This window comes from Rhinatrema bivittatum, chromosome 5 (assembly GCF_901001135.1).
Source record: "Rhinatrema bivittatum chromosome 5, aRhiBiv1.1, whole genome shotgun sequence".
NCBI lineage: Eukaryota > Metazoa > Chordata > Amphibia > Gymnophiona > Rhinatrematidae > Rhinatrema > Rhinatrema bivittatum.
Window position 1 is genome coordinate 249,288,211 of NC_042619.1, and position 19,054 is coordinate 249,307,264.

The window sequence follows — 19,054 nt, forward strand, 5'->3', positions numbered from 1 at the left end:
ATGAAAGAAGCCTGAGCAATGTGAGGAAGAAGATATGTTATTAAAGGTTGGAAGAGATTGGAGCAGGGTGAGGGAGGGGAGATGGTGTTGAGGAGTAGAAAAGGCTCTGATTTAGGCAACTATTTAGCGCGCCAAATATTTGAAGGCACCAAATGTCCAGGCCACAGAGGAGCCTGCTTCTGTTTGCTTTAGAGCCACCCGCACCTAGCGCTTCCCAAGTGCTCCGCTATGAATCTGACTCTGGGAGGGGAGAGGGAGTGCCGGGGATGTCTGAGGGATAGGAAATCCAAGGGTGGAATGAGGAGATGGGCGGCCCGAGTGTGGCGAGGGAGGGGAGACGGTGCTGAGGAGTGGGTTAGGGGGGCTGAAGGAGGAAGGTTTGCGTCGGTGGCTGGGGCGGACTGAGCCGCTGCCGCTCCTCCTCCCGGAAGCGCAGGTCCATAGGACTCAGGAGTTTTCTTTCTAACTTTTCTCCGTGCCGCTGGGGAAGAGGACGCTCTCGGCGAAGGCTCACACTTTAATACGCTGTTTAGTCTAAAAAGGGGTCGCTGCCACCCGGCTCCTGTCGTGTTTTTGCTGCAGCAGAGTCACGCGGCTGTCCTGAAAATCATTCAAAGCGCAGGATCCAGGCCGGGGCAGAGGAGAGGGCTCGGAAGTGACGCCCGCCCCGGGACAGAGAGGGGGGGCCATGGCTTTGCGCCCCTGCATCTAGGAGCGAGCTTTCCCCTGGACTGAGCGCTCGCGAGCCGGCTGGCATGAGCCTGATCCTCGGCTTCATCGTTCTCCTGTGCCAGGTAATCGCAATCCGAGGCAGCTGCAGGAAACTTTTTTAGCTGGTGACGCTTTGTTCGCGGGTTGTCAAACTAGTCGACCAAGTGGTTACAATTTCATATATTGCTTTGACAACAAGGATGACTACAAGAGGGGGAGGGGTGGTCCCAAATAGGGGACCCTGGTTTCCAGCCCCTTGTTAGCTTTGATGGTTTTAGGGACAGGAGCCGAGTGCAGTGAGGGTGTCACAGGTAAAGGTTTCGGAGTATAAATCTCGCATAAAGTCGTGTGGTTGCAGTGTTAGTCGACCGCGATGGTTGGCATCATCTACAACTTTTATATTGGAATGTAAATCTGTTCCTTTAAGTCTTTAGTTTTGTGACAGAATGAGAAGCATCAAACTTAGAAAGTCACAGGTAAAATTGCCATGCCAATTTGCATGTGAAATTATTCCAATAGCCGCAAAATGGGGAAAGCTGACAGAGAACGGACACAGCGTGAGAGAGACACGCACATGGGGTATCACAGACATTAAATGCCTTGCTCTGCCCACTTTCTCTCCTTCGTGCTAGAGGTCCAGGTTGAGCTTGATTCGCCTGGACATGTTCATCTGCCAAAGCCCAATACAGGATTCCAGTAGCCACAGAAAGTGCCGGCACTTTCAGTCCTTTCTGATCGTTTCCCCTCCCCTTACACACACACACGCACAGTGAGTCTTGTGTGTATGCAGTGCACGCTGCCAGCTAGGAGTGTGGGTATAGCTGCCTACTGCATGCTTGGGGGGAAGGGTAGGATGTGTGTAAGGGGTGCGCGCTCCTGCTTGGTATGCCTGCGCGCGTGCGTGTGTGTATCACACGTGTTGGGGGTGTTTAGAATGCGCACGACTGCTGGGTGTGTCAGCGGAAGGTTCTATCTCTTGACTGCATGCAGATGAGGTAAGGTGTCCTTGGAGTTTGGACCCAGCTAATCTGCAGTTTACATAAAATCTGAGAGCTATTTTTAGCAACATCATGTCCTCAGCAGTGCTCAGGTCCCAGCATTACATCTTGTAATGACACCAAGCATTCTTTGTTTTACTTTTTTTTTTTTTTTTTTAATGACCTCATCATGTCAAATACGCGGGATTAGAACTTTACATGTGATTTTTGCCTCCGGGACGGAAAGCCCCAATTAACCCTTTACATGCAGCACTGCAGCCTGAGCATCGCCCCTCCTTCTCTGCAGTATAATTCAGGTATAAAAAGGATCTCAAACCCCCTTACACCATTCTGATGTAAAATAATAGTAAGATAAGGAGGCAGAGGCTATATGGAGTGACTGCAGCTAAATCATGGTGTAAAAGTGTCTAACTGGCTAATAATTGTGTAAGCTTCCGAGCAGTGTTGATGTAATTTCCAGTTTTTTGTTTGTTTTTTTGGCTCTGGCTCCAAACCTTATGCGTAGATGGTTTGAGCTATTTTTTTTGTTGGTGGGTGGTGTTGCTTTCTCATCCTCCAGTCTCTCTTCTTGTACAGCACCCCGCAGTACAGATTGGTTCTGATGATTTCTTACAGCTTTTGCCCAATTAGATGAAATAGTCCCTGACAACACCTGGAGCCCCACCTAATCATCCTCTTTCCAGAGTCCACCCTGCCCTCCATCTTCCGTTTTCTTATATAAATGAAGAGGGCTGCCCACTTGCAATCACTCAAAATTAGCTATAATCCACAGTTTCACTGTTAACAAAAAGGCTGCAGGAATGAAATGTGTGTGTAGTCTAATCATGGATTTGTTATTTCCTTTCTTGAGCAAAGAATTGTGCTGTTTATTTATTTTCTGCTTTTTGGAACTTCAAAGCAGATTACATTCAGGCACTGTGGGTATTTCTCTATCCCCAAAGGGTTTGCAATTTAAGGGGCCAATGCAATAAGATGCGTGCTTGAAAATGGGTGCTCGCATTGAGCGTCCATTTCCCTAGCATGTGCACAACCACATCCCCTGGGTGCCTGATGCAATATTTAAATGAGGCAGTGTTAAAGAGCGTGTGCTAAGGGAGAATTAGTATAGCTGTGTTTAAAAAAGGATTGGATAAGTTCTTGGAGGAGAAGTCCATTACCTGCTATTAAGTTCACTTAGAGAATAGCCACTGCCATTAGCAATGGGAACATGGAATAGACTTAGCTTTTGGGTACTTGCCAGGTTCTTATAGCCTGGATTGGCCACTGTTGGAAAGAGGATGCTGGGCTTGATGGGCCCTTGGTCTGACCCAGTATGGCATTTTCTTATGTTCTTAGTGTCCATAGCACTCAGTAGTTTATTGCAACGGGCATTCAATACGAGCGTCTCTTTTGATCAGCTTTTTATTTTTATTTTTTTCCTATAATTCACTTCAGCAGCCTCAGCAAAATATTAGGCGCCCCGTGCTATGGATATCCAGTTATGTGGTGATAAGAAAAGTGATTTTTTTTTTTAATGAAGTGAAAATATACCATTATTTTTCTCCACCAAAAGCAGTAAATGAAGGTGTCTCAATGATACTGAGGGGGAGGACACACTTATCACAACACAGAGACCCTATTTTATGTTTTTTCATGAGCCCTTGATTGCAAGTTGACTTTACTCCACCTCCAAGGCTGGAGTTAAATTTGCTGCGTTAAAAAGTGTGTATTGGGCACCCAGTGCTTTACCCCATGGGGGGGGGGTGGGGGGTGTAATAGCTAATGTCCTCATCTCATGCAGTTAACATCTGAGGGGCACTGTCAGGCATCAAGTGGTAGTCTAGCTCTAGCACATCTAAAACAGCTCATGCACACATTTTTGCATCTGTGGCTAGGTTTGTACCTGAGGCAATAAAGGGTAAAGTGGGTTGCCCTAGGTCACAAGGAGTAACAGTGGGATTTGAACCCTCGTTTTCGTGGTTCGCAGCCCATTCCTCTAACCACTAAGCTAGTCCTTCACTTAGGGGCGGATTTTAAGAGCCCTGCTCGCGTAAATCCGCCCGGATTTACGCGAGCAGGGCCCTGCGCGCCGGTAAGCCTATTTTACATAGGCCTCCCGGCGCGCGCAGACCCCGGGACTCGCGTACGTCCCGGGGTTTTTCGGAGGGGGGCGTGTCGGGGGCGTGTTGGGGGGCGGGCCCGGTCGTCGCGGCGTTTCGGGGGCGTGTCGGCAGTGTTTTGGGGGCGGGTACGGGGGCGTGGCTACGGCCCGGGGCGGTCCGGGGGCGGGGCCGCGCCCTCCGTACCCGCCCCCAGGTCGCGGGCCCGGCGCGCAGCAGGCCCGCTGGCGCGCGGGGATTTACGTCTCCCTCCGGGAGGCGTAAATCCCCCGACAAAGGTAAGGGGGGGGTGTAGACAGGGCCGGGTGGGTGGGTTAGGTAGGGGAAGGGAGGGTAAGGTGAGGGGAGGGCAAAGGAAAGTTCCCTCCGAGGCCGCTCCGATTTCGGAGCGGCCTTGGAGGGAACGGGGGGAGGCAGCGCGGCTCGGTGCGCACAGGCTATACAAAATCGATAGCCTTGCGCGCGCCGATCCAGGATTTTAGTGGATACGCGCGGCTCCGCGCGTATCTACTAAAATCCAGCGTACTTTTGCTTGAGTCTGATGCGCAAGCAAAAGTAGGCTGATCGCGCTTCTTTTAAAATCTACCCCTCTGTGTGTTAGTCCACTTAGATATGTATCACTTGCAACTTGGTTGACCCTTTTTTTCCCTTTTTTTAATCTTTCTCCCCTTCGTGCAACCCTTGGTGCTACCTTTTTTTGTTTTTTTTTTCTTTTTAATTTCTATGTTTCTTCCACTTTTGTTTACCTTTCTCTTTTTTCATAGTTGTTATCTCTTGTTAACAATTTTCATTGTTATTAATGTTAAATGTATTTGACAAAGGTAACATTTTTCCTGCATTTCCTGTTTTAATGTAAACCGGTATGATTTGTATATTATACAAGAATGTCGGTACATAAAAATTAAAAATAAATAAATATGTAAATGAATTTATTTTTGTCTTATGTGTACGAACATTATTTATTTATCTATTGAGTTTTATATACTGTCGTTCGGTTTCGCCATCACAACTGTTTACAAAGTATCAATGTTTAACAGATTGTTATCGTAGTCGTTATAAGCATAGTTCATTTGTTAAACTGTACAGGTTAATTACGTGCATTGGATTGGCTCTGCGTGTTTATATGTAGCATTGAGTCATTGGGTGTTTTGATAGGCTTTAGTGAACATCCAAGTTTTTAGTTCTTTTTTTGAAGGTTTTTAAGTTTTGCTGTGTTCTCAGTTTGGTTGGGAGGGTGTTCCAGAGTTTGGGGCTTCCTCGGAAAATGGCTGTCTTCCGAGTTGAGGTAAGTTGTTTGTGGCATGTAGGTGGAATTTTTAATTGACCTTTGTTGGCTGAACGGAGATTTCGGTTTGGTGAGTGGAGTTTTATGGATGCACTTAGCCAGTTTATTTTTCACATATTATTTTGTGTATTATGGATAGTATTAAGCACTTGAGGGATGGACCATTTGGGGGAGGGGTGTGAGGGATCGGGGGTGCTACAAAAGCCCAGGAAGAAAGCAGATGGACACACACTGGGATGCTGGAGGTGTTGTCCTGCTTCTGCTGGGTGGGCAGGCAGTGCAGTCCTCCCTCACCAGCATGGAGGAATCCCAGAGGAAAACAGAAGTGCTGAAGCAGATAACAGGATTAATAGCAGGGGTGTGTGTCTGTCCATCTCTTCAAGACTTGCAATGAAATATCAGTGTTTGTGGTGCAGTTTGGCACTGTGGGATCTAGCAAGAGCTCCTGTCTCACCATGGGATCTTTCATGCCTTTGCAGGTGGGAATCGGGGCAGTAAATACTCCCCTGGAGAGGGACCCAGGACTGTCCCACAATGCTGTACAGAATGGGAAGGAGAAGGACCGTGCCTATGATACCTCCGAGAACCTAAATGAACTGGACAAGAGGTGCAAGATGTGCCCTCCAGGTACAATATTTCCAGCATCCCCTTTCCTTGCCCTCAGCTACAGCACCCGCCTCTCTGTCCCACTCATTCGAGGTACGGAACCTGTAGCCGCCCTCCCCCACCCTCCTGCTCTCCAGGTACAGAATCTGCCGCACTCCTCTCCTGCCGCCCCTCAGGTATAAAACTTAGTGTCCCCTTTTTCTATCCCCGTGCAGAGCCTATAACATTCCCTCATGCCCCCTGGTACAGCATCTCCCCATGCGCCCAGTACAGAGCTGCAGCATTCCCCATGTTCCAACATTTATTTATTTAGGAACTTTTATATACCGGTATTAGTGGGAACATCATACCGGTTTACATTTGAAAAATCTCAAGAAGGAAGACATGGTAGGAATCTGAAACAGGACTTTACTTAGGATCTAGGTCAGGGGTAGACAACTCTGGTCCTGGAGTGTCGCATAGAGGGCTGGTTTTCAGGATATCAGTGGCTACATGTGAGGTATGTTTGCATGCACTGCCTCTACAGTACGTAAATATATCTCATGCATATTTACCGGGGATGTCCGGAAAACCAGACCAGTTTGTGGCGCTCTAGAAGCAGAGTTATCTACTCCTAATATAGGGCTTTTCATCTTGTTACAGCTCGAGATAAGGAATGAGTAGCATATCCTCAACGAAGGATCAGTAAGAACCGCAAAGCAACTGAAGAGAAAACAACAAAAGTACAGTAGGAAGGACAGGCAATGAGGGAAATCCTGTCTCCCTTCTTTGTTGAATCCCTTACGCAGAACAGTGCCACCCGGTGGCCTTAATATAGATTGCAGTCTCAACAATATAGTAGGCTTTTTTTAACGTATGGCTGCTGTATATCTCAAGAGCTCCCCAGTACAGAGCTGCAGCATTCTCATTCCCCTCTACACCTGTCATGCTCATGACAAATCTCTTCTCACAGTTTGTCATTTTGCAGTCTCTCTTGCCTTCTGTCAGGCAAGAGAGAGGTATTTGTGGATCACAGGCCATGCTTCTTTGATTCCAGCTTTTGGAATTCATCTTGCTTATTGGCTTCCCTCTCCTCTCCCTCGTGTCCGCAGGTGATCATGTGCAGGGTTGTGAGGCTCCTGCCTCCCAGGGCACCTGCTCCCCATGCACAGAGGGAACTGATTACACGGAGTACCCCAATGGACTTTCCCACTGCCTGCCATGTAGGCGCTGTAAACCAGGTATGTGGAGGGTGCAGGGGAAAGGGAGACGGAACAAGGAAGGGAAGAGGAGGAGAAGAAGGGCAGAGGGCAAAGCATGAAAGAGGGGAGAGGGTTAGAGAGAGACACCCACACAATGAGGGAGGCCGAGAGCAGTAAAGAGAGACAAGAAAACGGGGGGGGGGGGGGGGGGGGGAGAGGCACAGAGAAGGAAAGGGCAGGCAGAGGATGACAGAATGGGAGGATAGGGAGTGAAAGAGGATGAGGTGGGGTGAGAGGAAAGGAAAAGGTGGGAGGGGAATAAGAGAAGAGAGACTGAGAAAGTTAAGGATGGGATGAAGAGGATTGGTAAAGAGACAGGATGGGAGGGGAGAGTGGGGAAAGGAATGGGGGCGAGGGGCAACGGGAGAGAGGAATGGGGGTGAGGGGCAAGGAATGTGAGTGAGGGGAGAAGGGTGAGGGGAGAGGAATGGGGGAGAAGGGTGAGGGGAGAGGAATGGGGGAGAAGGGCGAGGGGAGAGGAATGGGGGCAATGGGAGAGAGGAGGGGAGAGTGGGGAAAGGAATAAAAGAGAGGGAGTGAGGGGCAGAGTTAGACACGTGATGGGAGAGGAGCAATGGGATAGGAAGAGAGAGGGTAGAGAGGAAGTGGTTAAAGGCTGAACATGGAGAGGAGGAAGATGACAATGTTTGAATTTCCTCCTCACCTACCAAGGATGCAGAGCTTGCCGGAGAGCACATGGGATTCACCTCACTGGACCCTTAGTAGGGATAAGCCATGTCACTGGGAAGGAGAGGGGCAGTATTTGTCTGAATGCTAGAGACCCTCTTCACCAGGAGCTGCATCCCCGCACCCCTGTGGGATTTCCTGAGGCTGTTGATTAGTTCATGCCTTACCTTACCAGTCTGAGTCAATAGCTGTTAATTTGCCTTTTGCTGGTGGCCCTCTAGGCTCTATGCTGGGCCCGTTGCTTTTTAACTCTTACTAAACCTCTGGGTGCTTTTAATTCTTCCTTTGCTTGCACTCATCACCTCTTTGTTTTGCGGATGATAGTCTGATAGACCATCCGTGCTCTGCCCTGTTGCGCTCTGCTGTATTTGCTTGACTGCATTTGTACTTTATTTAGATTCTTATATTCCACTTTTCACACTTTTTTCAGCTCTTCAAAGCGGATTGCATTCAGGTACTGTAGGTATTTCCTTATCCCCAGAGGGCTTACAATCTAACGGGCCGATACAGTGAAGCGCGGCCCGGCTCGTGCGCTATTGGACGCGCTCTAACGTGTCCTTAGCGAGTGCTGAAAATGACACGTTGCAATTAGCGCCTGCCGCATGCCGATGGTATGTTAATGGTGTTTAATGACCAGATTAGCTATTCCCCTCGATACAGTAACGCACGCCCAAAATAGCGCATCTTTAACCTGTACAGTTCTGGTCGCTGCATCTCAAAAATGATATAGTTGCACTGGAGAAAGTGCAGAGAAGGGCGGCCAAAATGATAAGGCGGCATAGAATGGCTGCCCTATGAGGAAAGGCTAAAGAAGTTAGGGCTGTTCAGTTTGGAGAAGAGACGAGTGAGGGGGGATAGGATGCAAATCTACAAAATCATGAAAGGACTTGAACAAGTTAATGTAAATCGTTCATTTACTCTCTCAAATAATAGAAGGACAGGGGACACTCCATGAAGTTAGCAAGTAGCACATTTAAAACAAATCGAAGAAAATTCTTTTTCACTCAGCGCATAGTTAAGCTCTGGAATTCATTGCCAGGGGATGTGGTTTCAGCTGTTAGTGTTACTGGGTTTTAAAAAGGTTAGGATAAGTTCCTAGGGGTTAAATCCATAAACTGCTATTACAGTAATTAATAAGCAATAGCAGCTGGAGATTTATCTAATGATTGGGTACTTGCCAGGTTCTTGTGGCCTGGATTGGCCACTGTTGGAAACAGGATGCTGGGCTTGATGGACCCTTAGTCTGACCCAGTATGGCATGACTTTTATGTTCTTATGAAAGAGGGCGGCAGGACAATGGATGGGTTTCCCTGGCATCGCACGGAGCCTCCTTGACCACGTTGTATGTTGTCTCTGAGGGCAGGCAGCCTGGTTCTGGCTAGGCCCACTCCTTCGCTTCTGTCTTGAGCCCCAGAATGTCCATCTCCGGCCCTTGGTCTTCCTGACTCTACCCTTCAACCCTCTGCTACTTCTCCAAAATTCTGCTGCATGGCTTCTTTCCCGTTGCTCCCTATGTCACCCCTCTCACCTGTTCATTAGGAGAGCAATTTTCAAAACTTTTACTGTTGGTAAATATTTGCCCCCAGCCACCCTGGGTGTGGTTGCTCGCAGTGTAGATACTTTTTACCTGCAGAGAAAAAGGGGCAGAGGCTAGGTTAGGGGGAGGGAAAGTGTCGAAGGGCCTTGCCTTTGGAATGTGTTTTCAGGCATGTATTGGAAACATTTATTTTTATGTTACATCACTTTGATTTAATGTTTAGAAAGGCGATTTTTCAAATGTAATAAACTAAACATTGCCCCCACTGTTAGTTCATAGTCAGATTTTGGGCCTTTTTTAAATTCCTAATTCTGGCGTACAGGTGTACTCCTGGTTCTGCCCCTCTTGTGTTCTCACGCTGTCCACTAACAATCTCACACCCAGTTCTGTGTTTCTCATGCCAGGCCAAGTTTTTTTTTTTTTTCTTGCTTTCATGCCTTCTCACTCTTTGCCCGATTTCAGTGCAATTTAAGCAGCAACCTCTATCCATCTCCTGATCAAAACTAAAGATCCCGTCTCTTCAAGAAGGCACACCCACAAATCTAATCCTTAACTCAATGCCACATTCAGTTGACTACCAGTGTTTGTCTCTTGTTCAGTTTGGGCCCATGGGTACAATACCATATACAGGCTGTAAATTTGGGTAATTGCCAGGTTCTTGTGGCCTGGTTTTGGCCTCTGTTGGAAACAGGATGCTGGGCTTGATGGACCCTTGGTCTGACCCAGCATGGCAATTTCTTATGTTCTTACTAAATATATACATTTTTCAGTCTGTTTTCTGGGCAAATAGTTTGAGCCTCCCCACAAAGAAAGCATACCAGATAGCCGGAGCAGCTCCTGTTGCACCTGAAAGGGCAGATCTTCCAGACAGACTCTTGGTTCGGCAGTTCCCACGTGGATTATGGATGTCTTATTTCTTTGCTGGCAGATGAGGAGGAGGTAAGCAGATGTACCAGGACGAGGAACGCTGTGTGTCGTTGCAAGCAGGGGACCTACTGTCCCCCTGATCACCCCTGTGAAGTGTGTCTGCGCTGCACGCCCAGGTAGGACAGTGGCACCAGGTGGCCAGCCTTCACCTCAGGAAATTTGTGTAGGGTTGAGAGCATGGATCGTCTTTATGAAATCATAGCTAGGGCTGGAAGAGCCCTCAGGAAGTCATGAAGGCCATCAGGATTTTATGAGTGCATTGATACGTAATCTGCACGTTTTCTGGAAGTGGCAGACAATAAACCTGCTTAAGTAAAAGGAAATAAATAGGATGCACTGTAACTAATAATAAGAAAACAATAAGCACACTTCAAATGTATCAGAACACAAAGAGAGGTGTCAATTTACAAAAATAGAAATTTAACATAAGTGTAGAATCAGTATCACAGATCTTATTGCACAGAATGGAGATAATCTACTGCTTCTGCCCGTAGTGGGCATCAAGCAGATATCAGACAACAGCACCACTGTTGCAAATCATTTACTGATTCATTGTTTCAAAGATGACGCATGAAAAATATAAAATGAATCCTTCCCACACAACCCAAAAATAAACAGTGTAGAGCAAGCATATGCTTATCAATGTGTCTTCAAGGAAAAGAGCACTTGTCTTTATCTCCCATCTCTTTTGCAAACTGGAAGTGCCCCGCTGTTATTTCAAGCTGAAACTGCTGTCCTCCAAAAATAAATAAGAGCACTTGTCTTTATCTCCGTTAAAATGCTCCACTGTTATTTCAAGTTAAAGCTGCTGTCACTCTTTTTTACGCACAAATTCAAATATACAAAATAGTCTTTCACCAGAAATCCAAGTAATCTGAATGGAGCGAACATGTGCTTATCCTTCTCTTTTGCCAGCGATTGCTTATCAACTTGTGTCTCCCTTTTATGAATTTGAGCCTGTTTATTTTTGACCATTTCTCCAAAAAGACAAGAGAGCAACATGCATGGCACATGGACAGTGACTCACATAGTACACAGTGTCATAAGTAGGCATGTCGTGACATACATAACATAGAAGATAGCAGCAGATAAGAACCATTTGGCCTGTCCCTGCTTACCCTCTAGGTGAGGGTGTTTGCTAGTTGTCAGTCGTACAACCTTGGCTGCCTGCAGAACTGATCAAGGAGGATATTTACTGCAGATTCAGGCCAATGCAATATTGGCGCAGGAAAAACAGGCGCTCATGATTGAGCGCCCGCTCTCCCAACGCACGCTGATCAAACTCTCTGGGGCACCCGATTTTAATATTTAAATCGACTACTGCGGTAAACAGGAGGCACTAGGGGTAATTGTGCACCCCCAGTGCCTCCTCTGCAGCGGGTGCCCAGGAGAGGTGGCTGTCAGCCGGTAAGGAAAACGGGCGCTCGTCAATTGAGCGTCCCTTTTCCTAATCTGACCTGCCGGCACACTTTTATTTATCTTATTTTTTTAAACATTCATATCCTTTTTGTTCCTCTGACGTAATATTGCCATGATATTAAGTCGTTGCAAGTACACAAAAACAGTATTTTCTGCTTTTCTGCACACTTTTTGGGCTGCTCAAAAGTTAACACCTGCTCCAGGCAGGACAATGGATGGGTTTCCCTGGCATCGCACGGAGCCTCCTTGACCACGTTGTATGTTGTCTCTGAGGGCAGGCAGTACCCTCAGAAATTAACACCTGCTCCAGGCAGGTGTTAATTTCTGAGGGTAAAAATGTGTGTGTTGGGTGCACCTTTTTTTTTTTTTTTTTGAATGAGGGGAGAATAGCTAATAGCCTCATCAACATGCATTTGCATGTGATGAGTGCTGTTAGTCTCAGGGGGGGGATGGACACTCGTTTTGGAGGCACTAATCTCCTTTAGAGCAGAAGGGGTTGTGGACGCGCGTCCAACTACGGGTTAATCAGTGCGCTGGACTGAGCACAGTGTATTGCATCAGCCTGATTGTAAGGAGCCCTTGCTCTCACTCCTTCCCTCTCCCGCCTCTCTTCCCTTCCCTTTCTCCCTCCCTGTGCTCACCTCCCTATTCCTTCCATCTTCCTCTCCCCTCCCCTGTTCTTCATCTCCTTCCGCCCTTTCCCCCATACTCTTCACTTCCCTTCCCTGCGTTTCTCTCATCTTCCCTCTCCGACTTCCTGTTTTTCAGCTGCCCTGAAGGAGAGAATTTGGTGAGTCCCTGTAATGCCACTGCCGATATTCAGTGTGTCGCCCACACAGACAGGCCCCCTGGTAAGTGGAGTCTTCAGGTCCTGTCCCAGTCACTGAGTGGGAGTTGTATTGAACATTTTTAGAATGGGCAGAAATGTTTACACTGGTACAGTTTTGATAGTACTCTTCTCATGTTGCTTCTCCTACTTCCCGCTTGTAAATTATGTATACATACTACAAAAAAATCAGGCAATATGAGTTTTTTTATGTAAAGTGCTCAAAAAACCAGGCCTGCCTATTTATTTTATTTATATATACATATATATATATATATATAGTTTGTGTCATAAAGATGAGCTCTATATGTCTCTTCTGTTTTAAGGAATACAAAAGTTTGCTAACTTTAAACTTTCAGGCCAAGTTCCTCCACCAGAGACAGTTTTGGCGGAGCACACACTTCCTCCACAGGATCTCTTTTATGTTTGAAGATAAAGTGGCCAGAAAGCTGAATGTCAGTCCTGGCACACAGAGATGCACGGTGGGGCTTTTCTTAGGGAAATCAGAACTATATCTGAAAGGCAGTGGTGGGTGAAACCAGGAGCATGTGGCTTGGAGCTGGCCATCACAGAAGGGAGGGGCCATGCCACCCTATTGAGTCTGTGACCCCAAAGGGAAAGGGGATGGCAAAAGAACCTCTACCCTGGGGTGCCATTGTGCCCAGTGACCACCGGGTTGTGGAAGGTAGGGTCATCACTTGACTGTGGGTTTTTTCTTGTTCTTTCGTGACAGGCTGACCCAGGCCTGGGTTGCAAGTAGACACTGGTAGTTCAGATCTCCCTATTCATTTTGTGAAGAAAAGCAAGGCTACAGATCCCTGCATGCAGGGGGGCAAAACCAGGACTGGATCAACATATCCTGAAAATATGGAGCCATGTTTGCATTTCTCGCTTTTCTTTCCTGTGATGGAGCTCAGTTTTGTTCGGGCTGGGGCTGAGGTTCCCGACTCTGGTTGGTTTATGCTCTGTTTCTTTTCTCTCTTGCAGGGATAAGCAAATCTGGGGCTATAACGATTGCTGTGGTTGGGATCCTGCTGCTCGTGTTAATTCTAGTCTGCGTGTATTTCTGTAAAAAAAATATACCAGGTGAGAAAACAGCAAATCTGACGGGGTGGATAGTCTAATACAGATCTGCTGAGTGTGCTGCAGAGTTTAATTAAAAGTGAATTATTTGGAAAAGGTTTAGCTTGAGCAGGCAGGATGTAGGCCAGGGGTAGGCAACTCCAGGTCTGCATGCAATTGGCTCCATGGTATGTAAATGCATCTCATGAATATTCATTGTGAATGCTCTGAAAACCAGACCTGTTTGTGGCACTCCAGGACTGGAGTTGCCTACCCCTGACCCCGGCACGAATGAAACTGTACAGCGAGCTGAGACCAAGTAGAATATGGAAATATGAAGACAGTATCTGGGGGAGAAGGAAAGAGGACGCTGCAGCTTTCTTCAAAGGAGATAGTCATAGCATTTCTTGGCAATAACTGGAGCTGGAGCCAGGCTGTTTATAGCTCATTTATTTATTTATTTAACTCTTTTCTATACCGACCTTCATGGTAATAACCAAATCAAATCGGTTTACACAGAACGGGGGGGGGGGGGGTAAACTTTAACAATAAATAATCATTTAACAAAAGGAGCAAAGTTACAATCAACAAGGTGGATAAACTTGGAAGCTTAAGTAGCTGGAAAATAGGGTAGAAGGAGGCAGTTAACTAAGAACATAATAAGATTAGGAATTAGGAGATTATACGTATTAGATACTTAGAAGAGGTTCCTAGTTCCATAGCTCGTGAAGTATGGCTAACATCATAGACCCGATGTGAGTGACTAACATGCCCATGTACCTTAATACAGTCCAAAACCCTGAGAACAGGCCCACAGGGGGATACAATAGTAGTGAAGGCCAAGCACAGAGTTCAGCCTGAGGTAATCAAAGCAGAAGCTGAGTTCAGGAACAAGCAGGGGCTGAAGCAGGTGATGGCTGCGGTCACACCCCCTCTTGGTAATAGCTGGAGTGGGGCTTTCTGGGGGGGGTCATACCCTCTCACACTGATGCCTTTCTCTTAATATTACAGGATCTAAGAACTTCTTGCGGTATTTCCAGGTAAGTACTTGTAATTAGCTTTCATTTATTTATTCTTTTCTGACTGGTATTTTTTTGGGGGAGGGGAGGTTGGTGCACGTGCTTTAGGGAACTGGGGATGCAAACATTTCTCAGAAGACTGGGGGAAGCTTTTTTTTTTTTTTTTCCCCCTGGGTGTTGGTGGGGGTGGGAATGTGGCATCATACAGCTGTCAGGAGTTACTGGAGCAATGAGGCTCCTTTATCTGCTTTCTATCCAGCACACGATACTGAGAGGAGCTATTTGTTGTTGGAAAGTGTCTGATTATAAAGGTGGCGTGTTTGTCTCCAAGGGCTGCTTGCACGCGCTGACGAGAAAATGCTGCCAAGCAGAGGTAGAAGGAAGGGACAACTTGCGGAACGAGGAGATGGAGACGCAGGAGAGGAGGCTCCTGCTTGTTGGGACTGGAGATGAACCAGCGGGTAAGTGTCCTGAATCCAGGCCTGATGGGCTTCCGTGCCAGCCGGCGGCCAGACATGTGGAAGCTGGGGAGCATGCAGGTGATGGATGGTTTCTTATTTCTGTTTCTTTCTGGCCCAGCAGTTTCCTTCTCTCTCTCTCTCTCTTTTTTTTAGGGCTTCCAGCTCAGTCAGAACCCAGGGGTTTTCTCCCCTATTTCACATTGCCCTTCTGCCTCTGTCCAGCCATTGTGGTGACAGTTCTTGGCCAGAGACCGCAAACTGCGGCTCCCTCTGGATCCTAAATCTGCCTGCTAGCTTTTCCCCACTGAGCCAAGGACTGGGTCAGCTCCTCCCCAGGGGCTGTCGGTGCTGCCTCTGCAGCATCCCCAGTCCCAGCCAACCCAGGGAGCAGTCCTGGCCCAGGAATGTAACCCAGGTCTTCCGCACAGCAGTGAAGAGCACTTGCCACTGGGCTAGCCCTGAGGTGCTGATTGCTGTTAATGAGGGCTCAGGGACAACACCAGCTCCGACTGTAAAGGAGTAGGCGCAGTGCGGGACAGATCTCTCCCTGTCTCTCTCATCCTCATTGTGTCCTCGTGATGAGGAGTGCAGCAAGACTTGTAGCTTTTGTAAAAGACAGACATAGGAGGGGGTGGTGAAGTGCTCAATGTCATAAATTTCCCCGACGGCATCAGCCCTAACCGCTTGTATTTCTTTCTTTGCATTTGCTCTCACACAGACGTCAGTCAGTCCTTCTACATCTTCATAGACAACGTGCCGTTCAGAGAGTGGCGAAGGTTTCTCAGAAACCTTAAAGTATCGGACAATGAGATTTTGGCGGCTGAACAAAATTACCCCTCTGATGTGAGGGAGCAGCATTTCCAGCTCTTGCACAGCTGGATGGACAGAGCTGGCATGGAGGCGACTGTGAATGTGTTACTGGCTGTGCTGTGCAGGATTGATCTCCAAGGGGTGGCAGACAAGATCACACAAGAGCTTGTCCAGAAGTCGGGGTACAGATACGACGAGGGAGTTTGAGAAGCGAGCATGTCCCTTGAAGTGCTGGTGGCATGCAGTGCACATTCAATGGGTGGGGGGAGGTGCAGAGAAATGCTTACATCCCCTTTTGGCACCGTCCTGCCCGAAAGCTGTCGATTTAAAGCTCTCTATTGGAAGATGCCACCCTGTGTACATTTGTGTTGAGAAAAATGGATTTCAGCTCTCAGGAAATGCTTATGAGCTGGTGCAGAAATGCACTGCTTATCCTTGGAAGTGAGCAATAAAGAATCTGATCTTCCGGGTACTTCCTAATCATCTGGCTTGGCCACTGCTGGAGACAGGATGTTGGACTCCAATGAGCTTTGATCTGGCCCCAGCCGTCATAACTTATGTTATGATTTTGTACCATGAATTATACAAAGATTTTCCCCTTCTGGAGGAAGATGGAAGCAAGAAGAACAAGCATGTTTAACTTGTGGCTAAACGATGGCTTGAAAAGTGCATATTTATGAAACTAACATTTCAAAGTGTTTCAGGATGTAGTCCTGTAAACGGATCTTGGGGGTTTTGTACAACACATCATATTGGCCCAGGTACTGTCTCTCCAATGGCTTCCGCTCTGGAGCTGTAACTTTGCATTGTCCTGGTTCACTTCTGGGACCATTGTTTGAGGGCAGGGCTTCCCAAACCTCTTCTGGGGACCCCACACCCAGTCGGGCTTTCAAGATATCCACCATGAATATGCATGAGGTGAATTTGCATAGCATGGAGACTGGATATATGCAAATTTATCTCATGCATATTCATGGTGGATATCCTGAAAGCCCAGCTGGCTATAGGGTCCCCAGGACAGGTTTGGAAAGCCCTGGCGTTAGGGGTTAACCCTCAGGGAGCTGTGCATGAAATGAGTTTCTATGAATGTGACATGTATTTATTTTAATATATGTTTAGATGTTATTTAATTAGTTTTGTCCTGTTATTTTCCCTTGGAGATGTGATTAAGTTAAACACTGAATTAGAATGAAATGTGGTAGCGGAGCAATTGCCTGGAGTGGAGCTGGCACCTATAGAAGGAGAGGCAGGGCTGCTCGGCGAATGCTTCTTTCATGTCCGTTCCAGGTGTTGCACTAGTGAGACTCAAGGAGACAAGGAATAGAGCTTATTTCTGTAGTGCACCATGTTTGTGGAAGGGTCTCCCGGAGAAAGTTACAGGATTATAATGCCTTCTGAAAGCAGATAAAAGCTCATCTGTTTCGTGATGCATTTGGATAAGTTATTTGAAGTTTTTGTTTTATGTTATTTTTAACAAGAAGTTTTTATTGTGTATGTGATAATGTAAACCACCCAGAAAAGTGGTTAGAAATTGCTGTAAATAAATATGAACTAGGCAGTCACCTAAAGTGTCAAAAGTGGGTTTTTTTTCTTTTCGAGGGATATAAAAAACACTACACCAGGACCCTGCCTAATGGTAGAAATGGCTGAAGATAAGGAGGAGTCTTGCAGCTGGAGTTCCCCAGGCCCTGCCAGCCAAAAAGAAAAATGAGGAGGAGGCCCAGGGACTGGAAGGTCACCTGGGCCCTGCTAGCCAAAAAGAAGGAGAAGGCCCTGGTGGCTGAGTGTGGCTGGCAGATTCGGTCAGCCAGCTGAAGAAATGAGGAGGGGAGACTGAGGCTGGGGGTTTGCTGGAGGGGGTGCCGAGAGGGTTGATAGACACCTGCGGGTGTGATGGGGGAGGAGACAAATGACTGATAATTTAAGGGAAGGAGTGTGGACAGAGAGCAGAGAGAGGGATGATGATGTTCTGGGCAGACCTGGATTTGTCAATAGGCACCCATTATACCTATGCCTAGGGCGACAAACATTTAGGGGGCAGCAGGCTGGCTAGGATTTAAAGCTTCCTTTTGGAAGATGCCACCTTGTGTACATTTGTATTGAAAGAACTAGATTTCTGCTGTCATTCAGCAGAGAACAGCCCTATGCTCCCCTGTAACAGCGCCTTGCAGGAGGTTGGGGGGGGGGGGGGGGGGCGGTGGCAGCAAAATCCTAAATCCATCCATGGTGCTGGGCAGAGAGTGGGAGAGAGAGGATGCTGGGAAGTGCTGGGCACTGTAGACGGGTGGGGGAGGGGAGTGAGGGAGGGAGGATGCTGAGCATAGAGTAAGAGAAAGTGACTGAGATTTCCTGAGCTAAACGGAGATTGGGTGTGAGAGCACCGGGACTACTACTCCTAAATATTGCTGAAAAGTGCCATAAACACAACCCTGGAATCGTCATCTTTTCGTACATAGCGCATTGCACGGGGGGGGGGGGGTCGAGCTTTAGTCGCTGTGATCTGCGAGGAGTGGTGGCCAGGCTATGAGCAGCAGACATATTTGCAGCAGTCGAGAAAAGAACCCCAGCGTTCCCAAAATGGCAGCCGTGACCGAGGGAACCAAAATTGCTGGCAGTGATCTCGTCAGCGGTACCACTTCAGATCTCAAATAGTGTCGCTGCTGCTTTGGACAAACATTTGATTAAAATGTGTATATTTATTTTATATACTGACATTTGAACTAGTATATCACATCAGGCCACATCAGTTTACAAAAAATAATCAGGGATGTTTTCAAGCAATGAACATGATTGGTTACATAGATATCTTACCAGAGAATCTTAGGATACTACATAAAAATAACCGGTGATAGTGTATATGGGGATGGAATGATTTGGTGTGATAAACGTTTTTGATTTTAGCAAACTTAAATGAAGAGGGAGGTAATACATTAAGCAACATTCAAATTTCCATGGATGATATAAAGGGAAGTTTGAAAGGACAATCGAAAAGGCTAAATCAAGTGGAACATTGCATATCAGACCAGGAGGTCAGGCTGGCCCACGCTGAGCGCCATATAGTGGAGCTGAAGGAACAAAATCTAGCACTGACAGAATGGCTGGAAGACCAGGAAAACCGTAACCGGTATAACATTAAAATCATCTCCCTGAAACGCTGTGGAAGGAGGAACTTTACGATTTTCTTGAAAAATGGCTGCCAGAGCGAGTGGGCCTGGTACTTGCGGGAGATCCCCTTCGCTGTGAGCGGATTCACCGCATTGGACTGCTACGGAACATAAACCCAGGCCGGTATTCTGAACTGGTTCCACAAGCCTAAACTGTGGCGTGTGGTCCGCCAACACCCCAATACTGAATTTGAGAAATCAG

General features: G+C 47.2%; 1 protein-coding gene across 6 annotated transcripts; it reads left to right on the plus strand.

Moving 5' to 3' along the window:
* The first annotated feature begins 340 nt into the window (after positions 1 to 340).
* On the plus strand, positions 341 to 17,250 carry LOC115092645 (tumor necrosis factor receptor superfamily member 10A-like). Of its 6 annotated transcripts, none has more exons than XM_029603759.1 (10): positions 343 to 794; positions 5,573 to 5,720; positions 6,791 to 6,919; positions 8,058 to 8,081; positions 10,093 to 10,207; positions 12,279 to 12,361; positions 13,324 to 13,422; positions 14,410 to 14,438; positions 14,749 to 14,956; positions 15,597 to 17,250. In XM_029603759.1, the coding sequence occupies exons 1-10, from the start codon at positions 756 to 758 to the stop codon at positions 15,893 to 15,895; spliced, it is 1,173 nt and encodes a 390-aa protein (XP_029459619.1). In that variant the 5' UTR covers positions 343 to 755; the 3' UTR covers positions 15,896 to 17,250. The 6 variants fall into 6 exon arrangements, with proteins under 6 accessions (XP_029459622.1, XP_029459619.1, XP_029459620.1 ...); XM_029603761.1 differs by having other exon boundaries at positions 353 to 794; positions 14,749 to 14,878; XM_029603763.1 differs by lacking the exon at positions 343 to 794 and adding an exon at positions 1,587 to 1,706.
* Positions 17,251 to 19,054: the final 1,804 nt, after the last annotated feature.

Excerpts from the sequence above, each read along its gene's own strand:
- LOC115092645 (XM_029603759.1), top strand. The coding sequence starts at position 756 with ATGAGCCTGATCCTCGGCTTCATCGTTCTCCTGTGCCAG. Across the intron at positions 5,721-6,790 it reads GTGCAAGATGTGCCCTCCAG|GTGATCATGTGCAGGGTTGT; the intron begins GTACAATATTTC and ends TCGTGTCCGCAG. Across the intron at positions 6,920-8,057 it reads ATGTAGGCGCTGTAAACCAG|CTCTTCAAAGCGGATTGCAT; the intron begins GTATGTGGAGGG and ends CACTTTTTTCAG.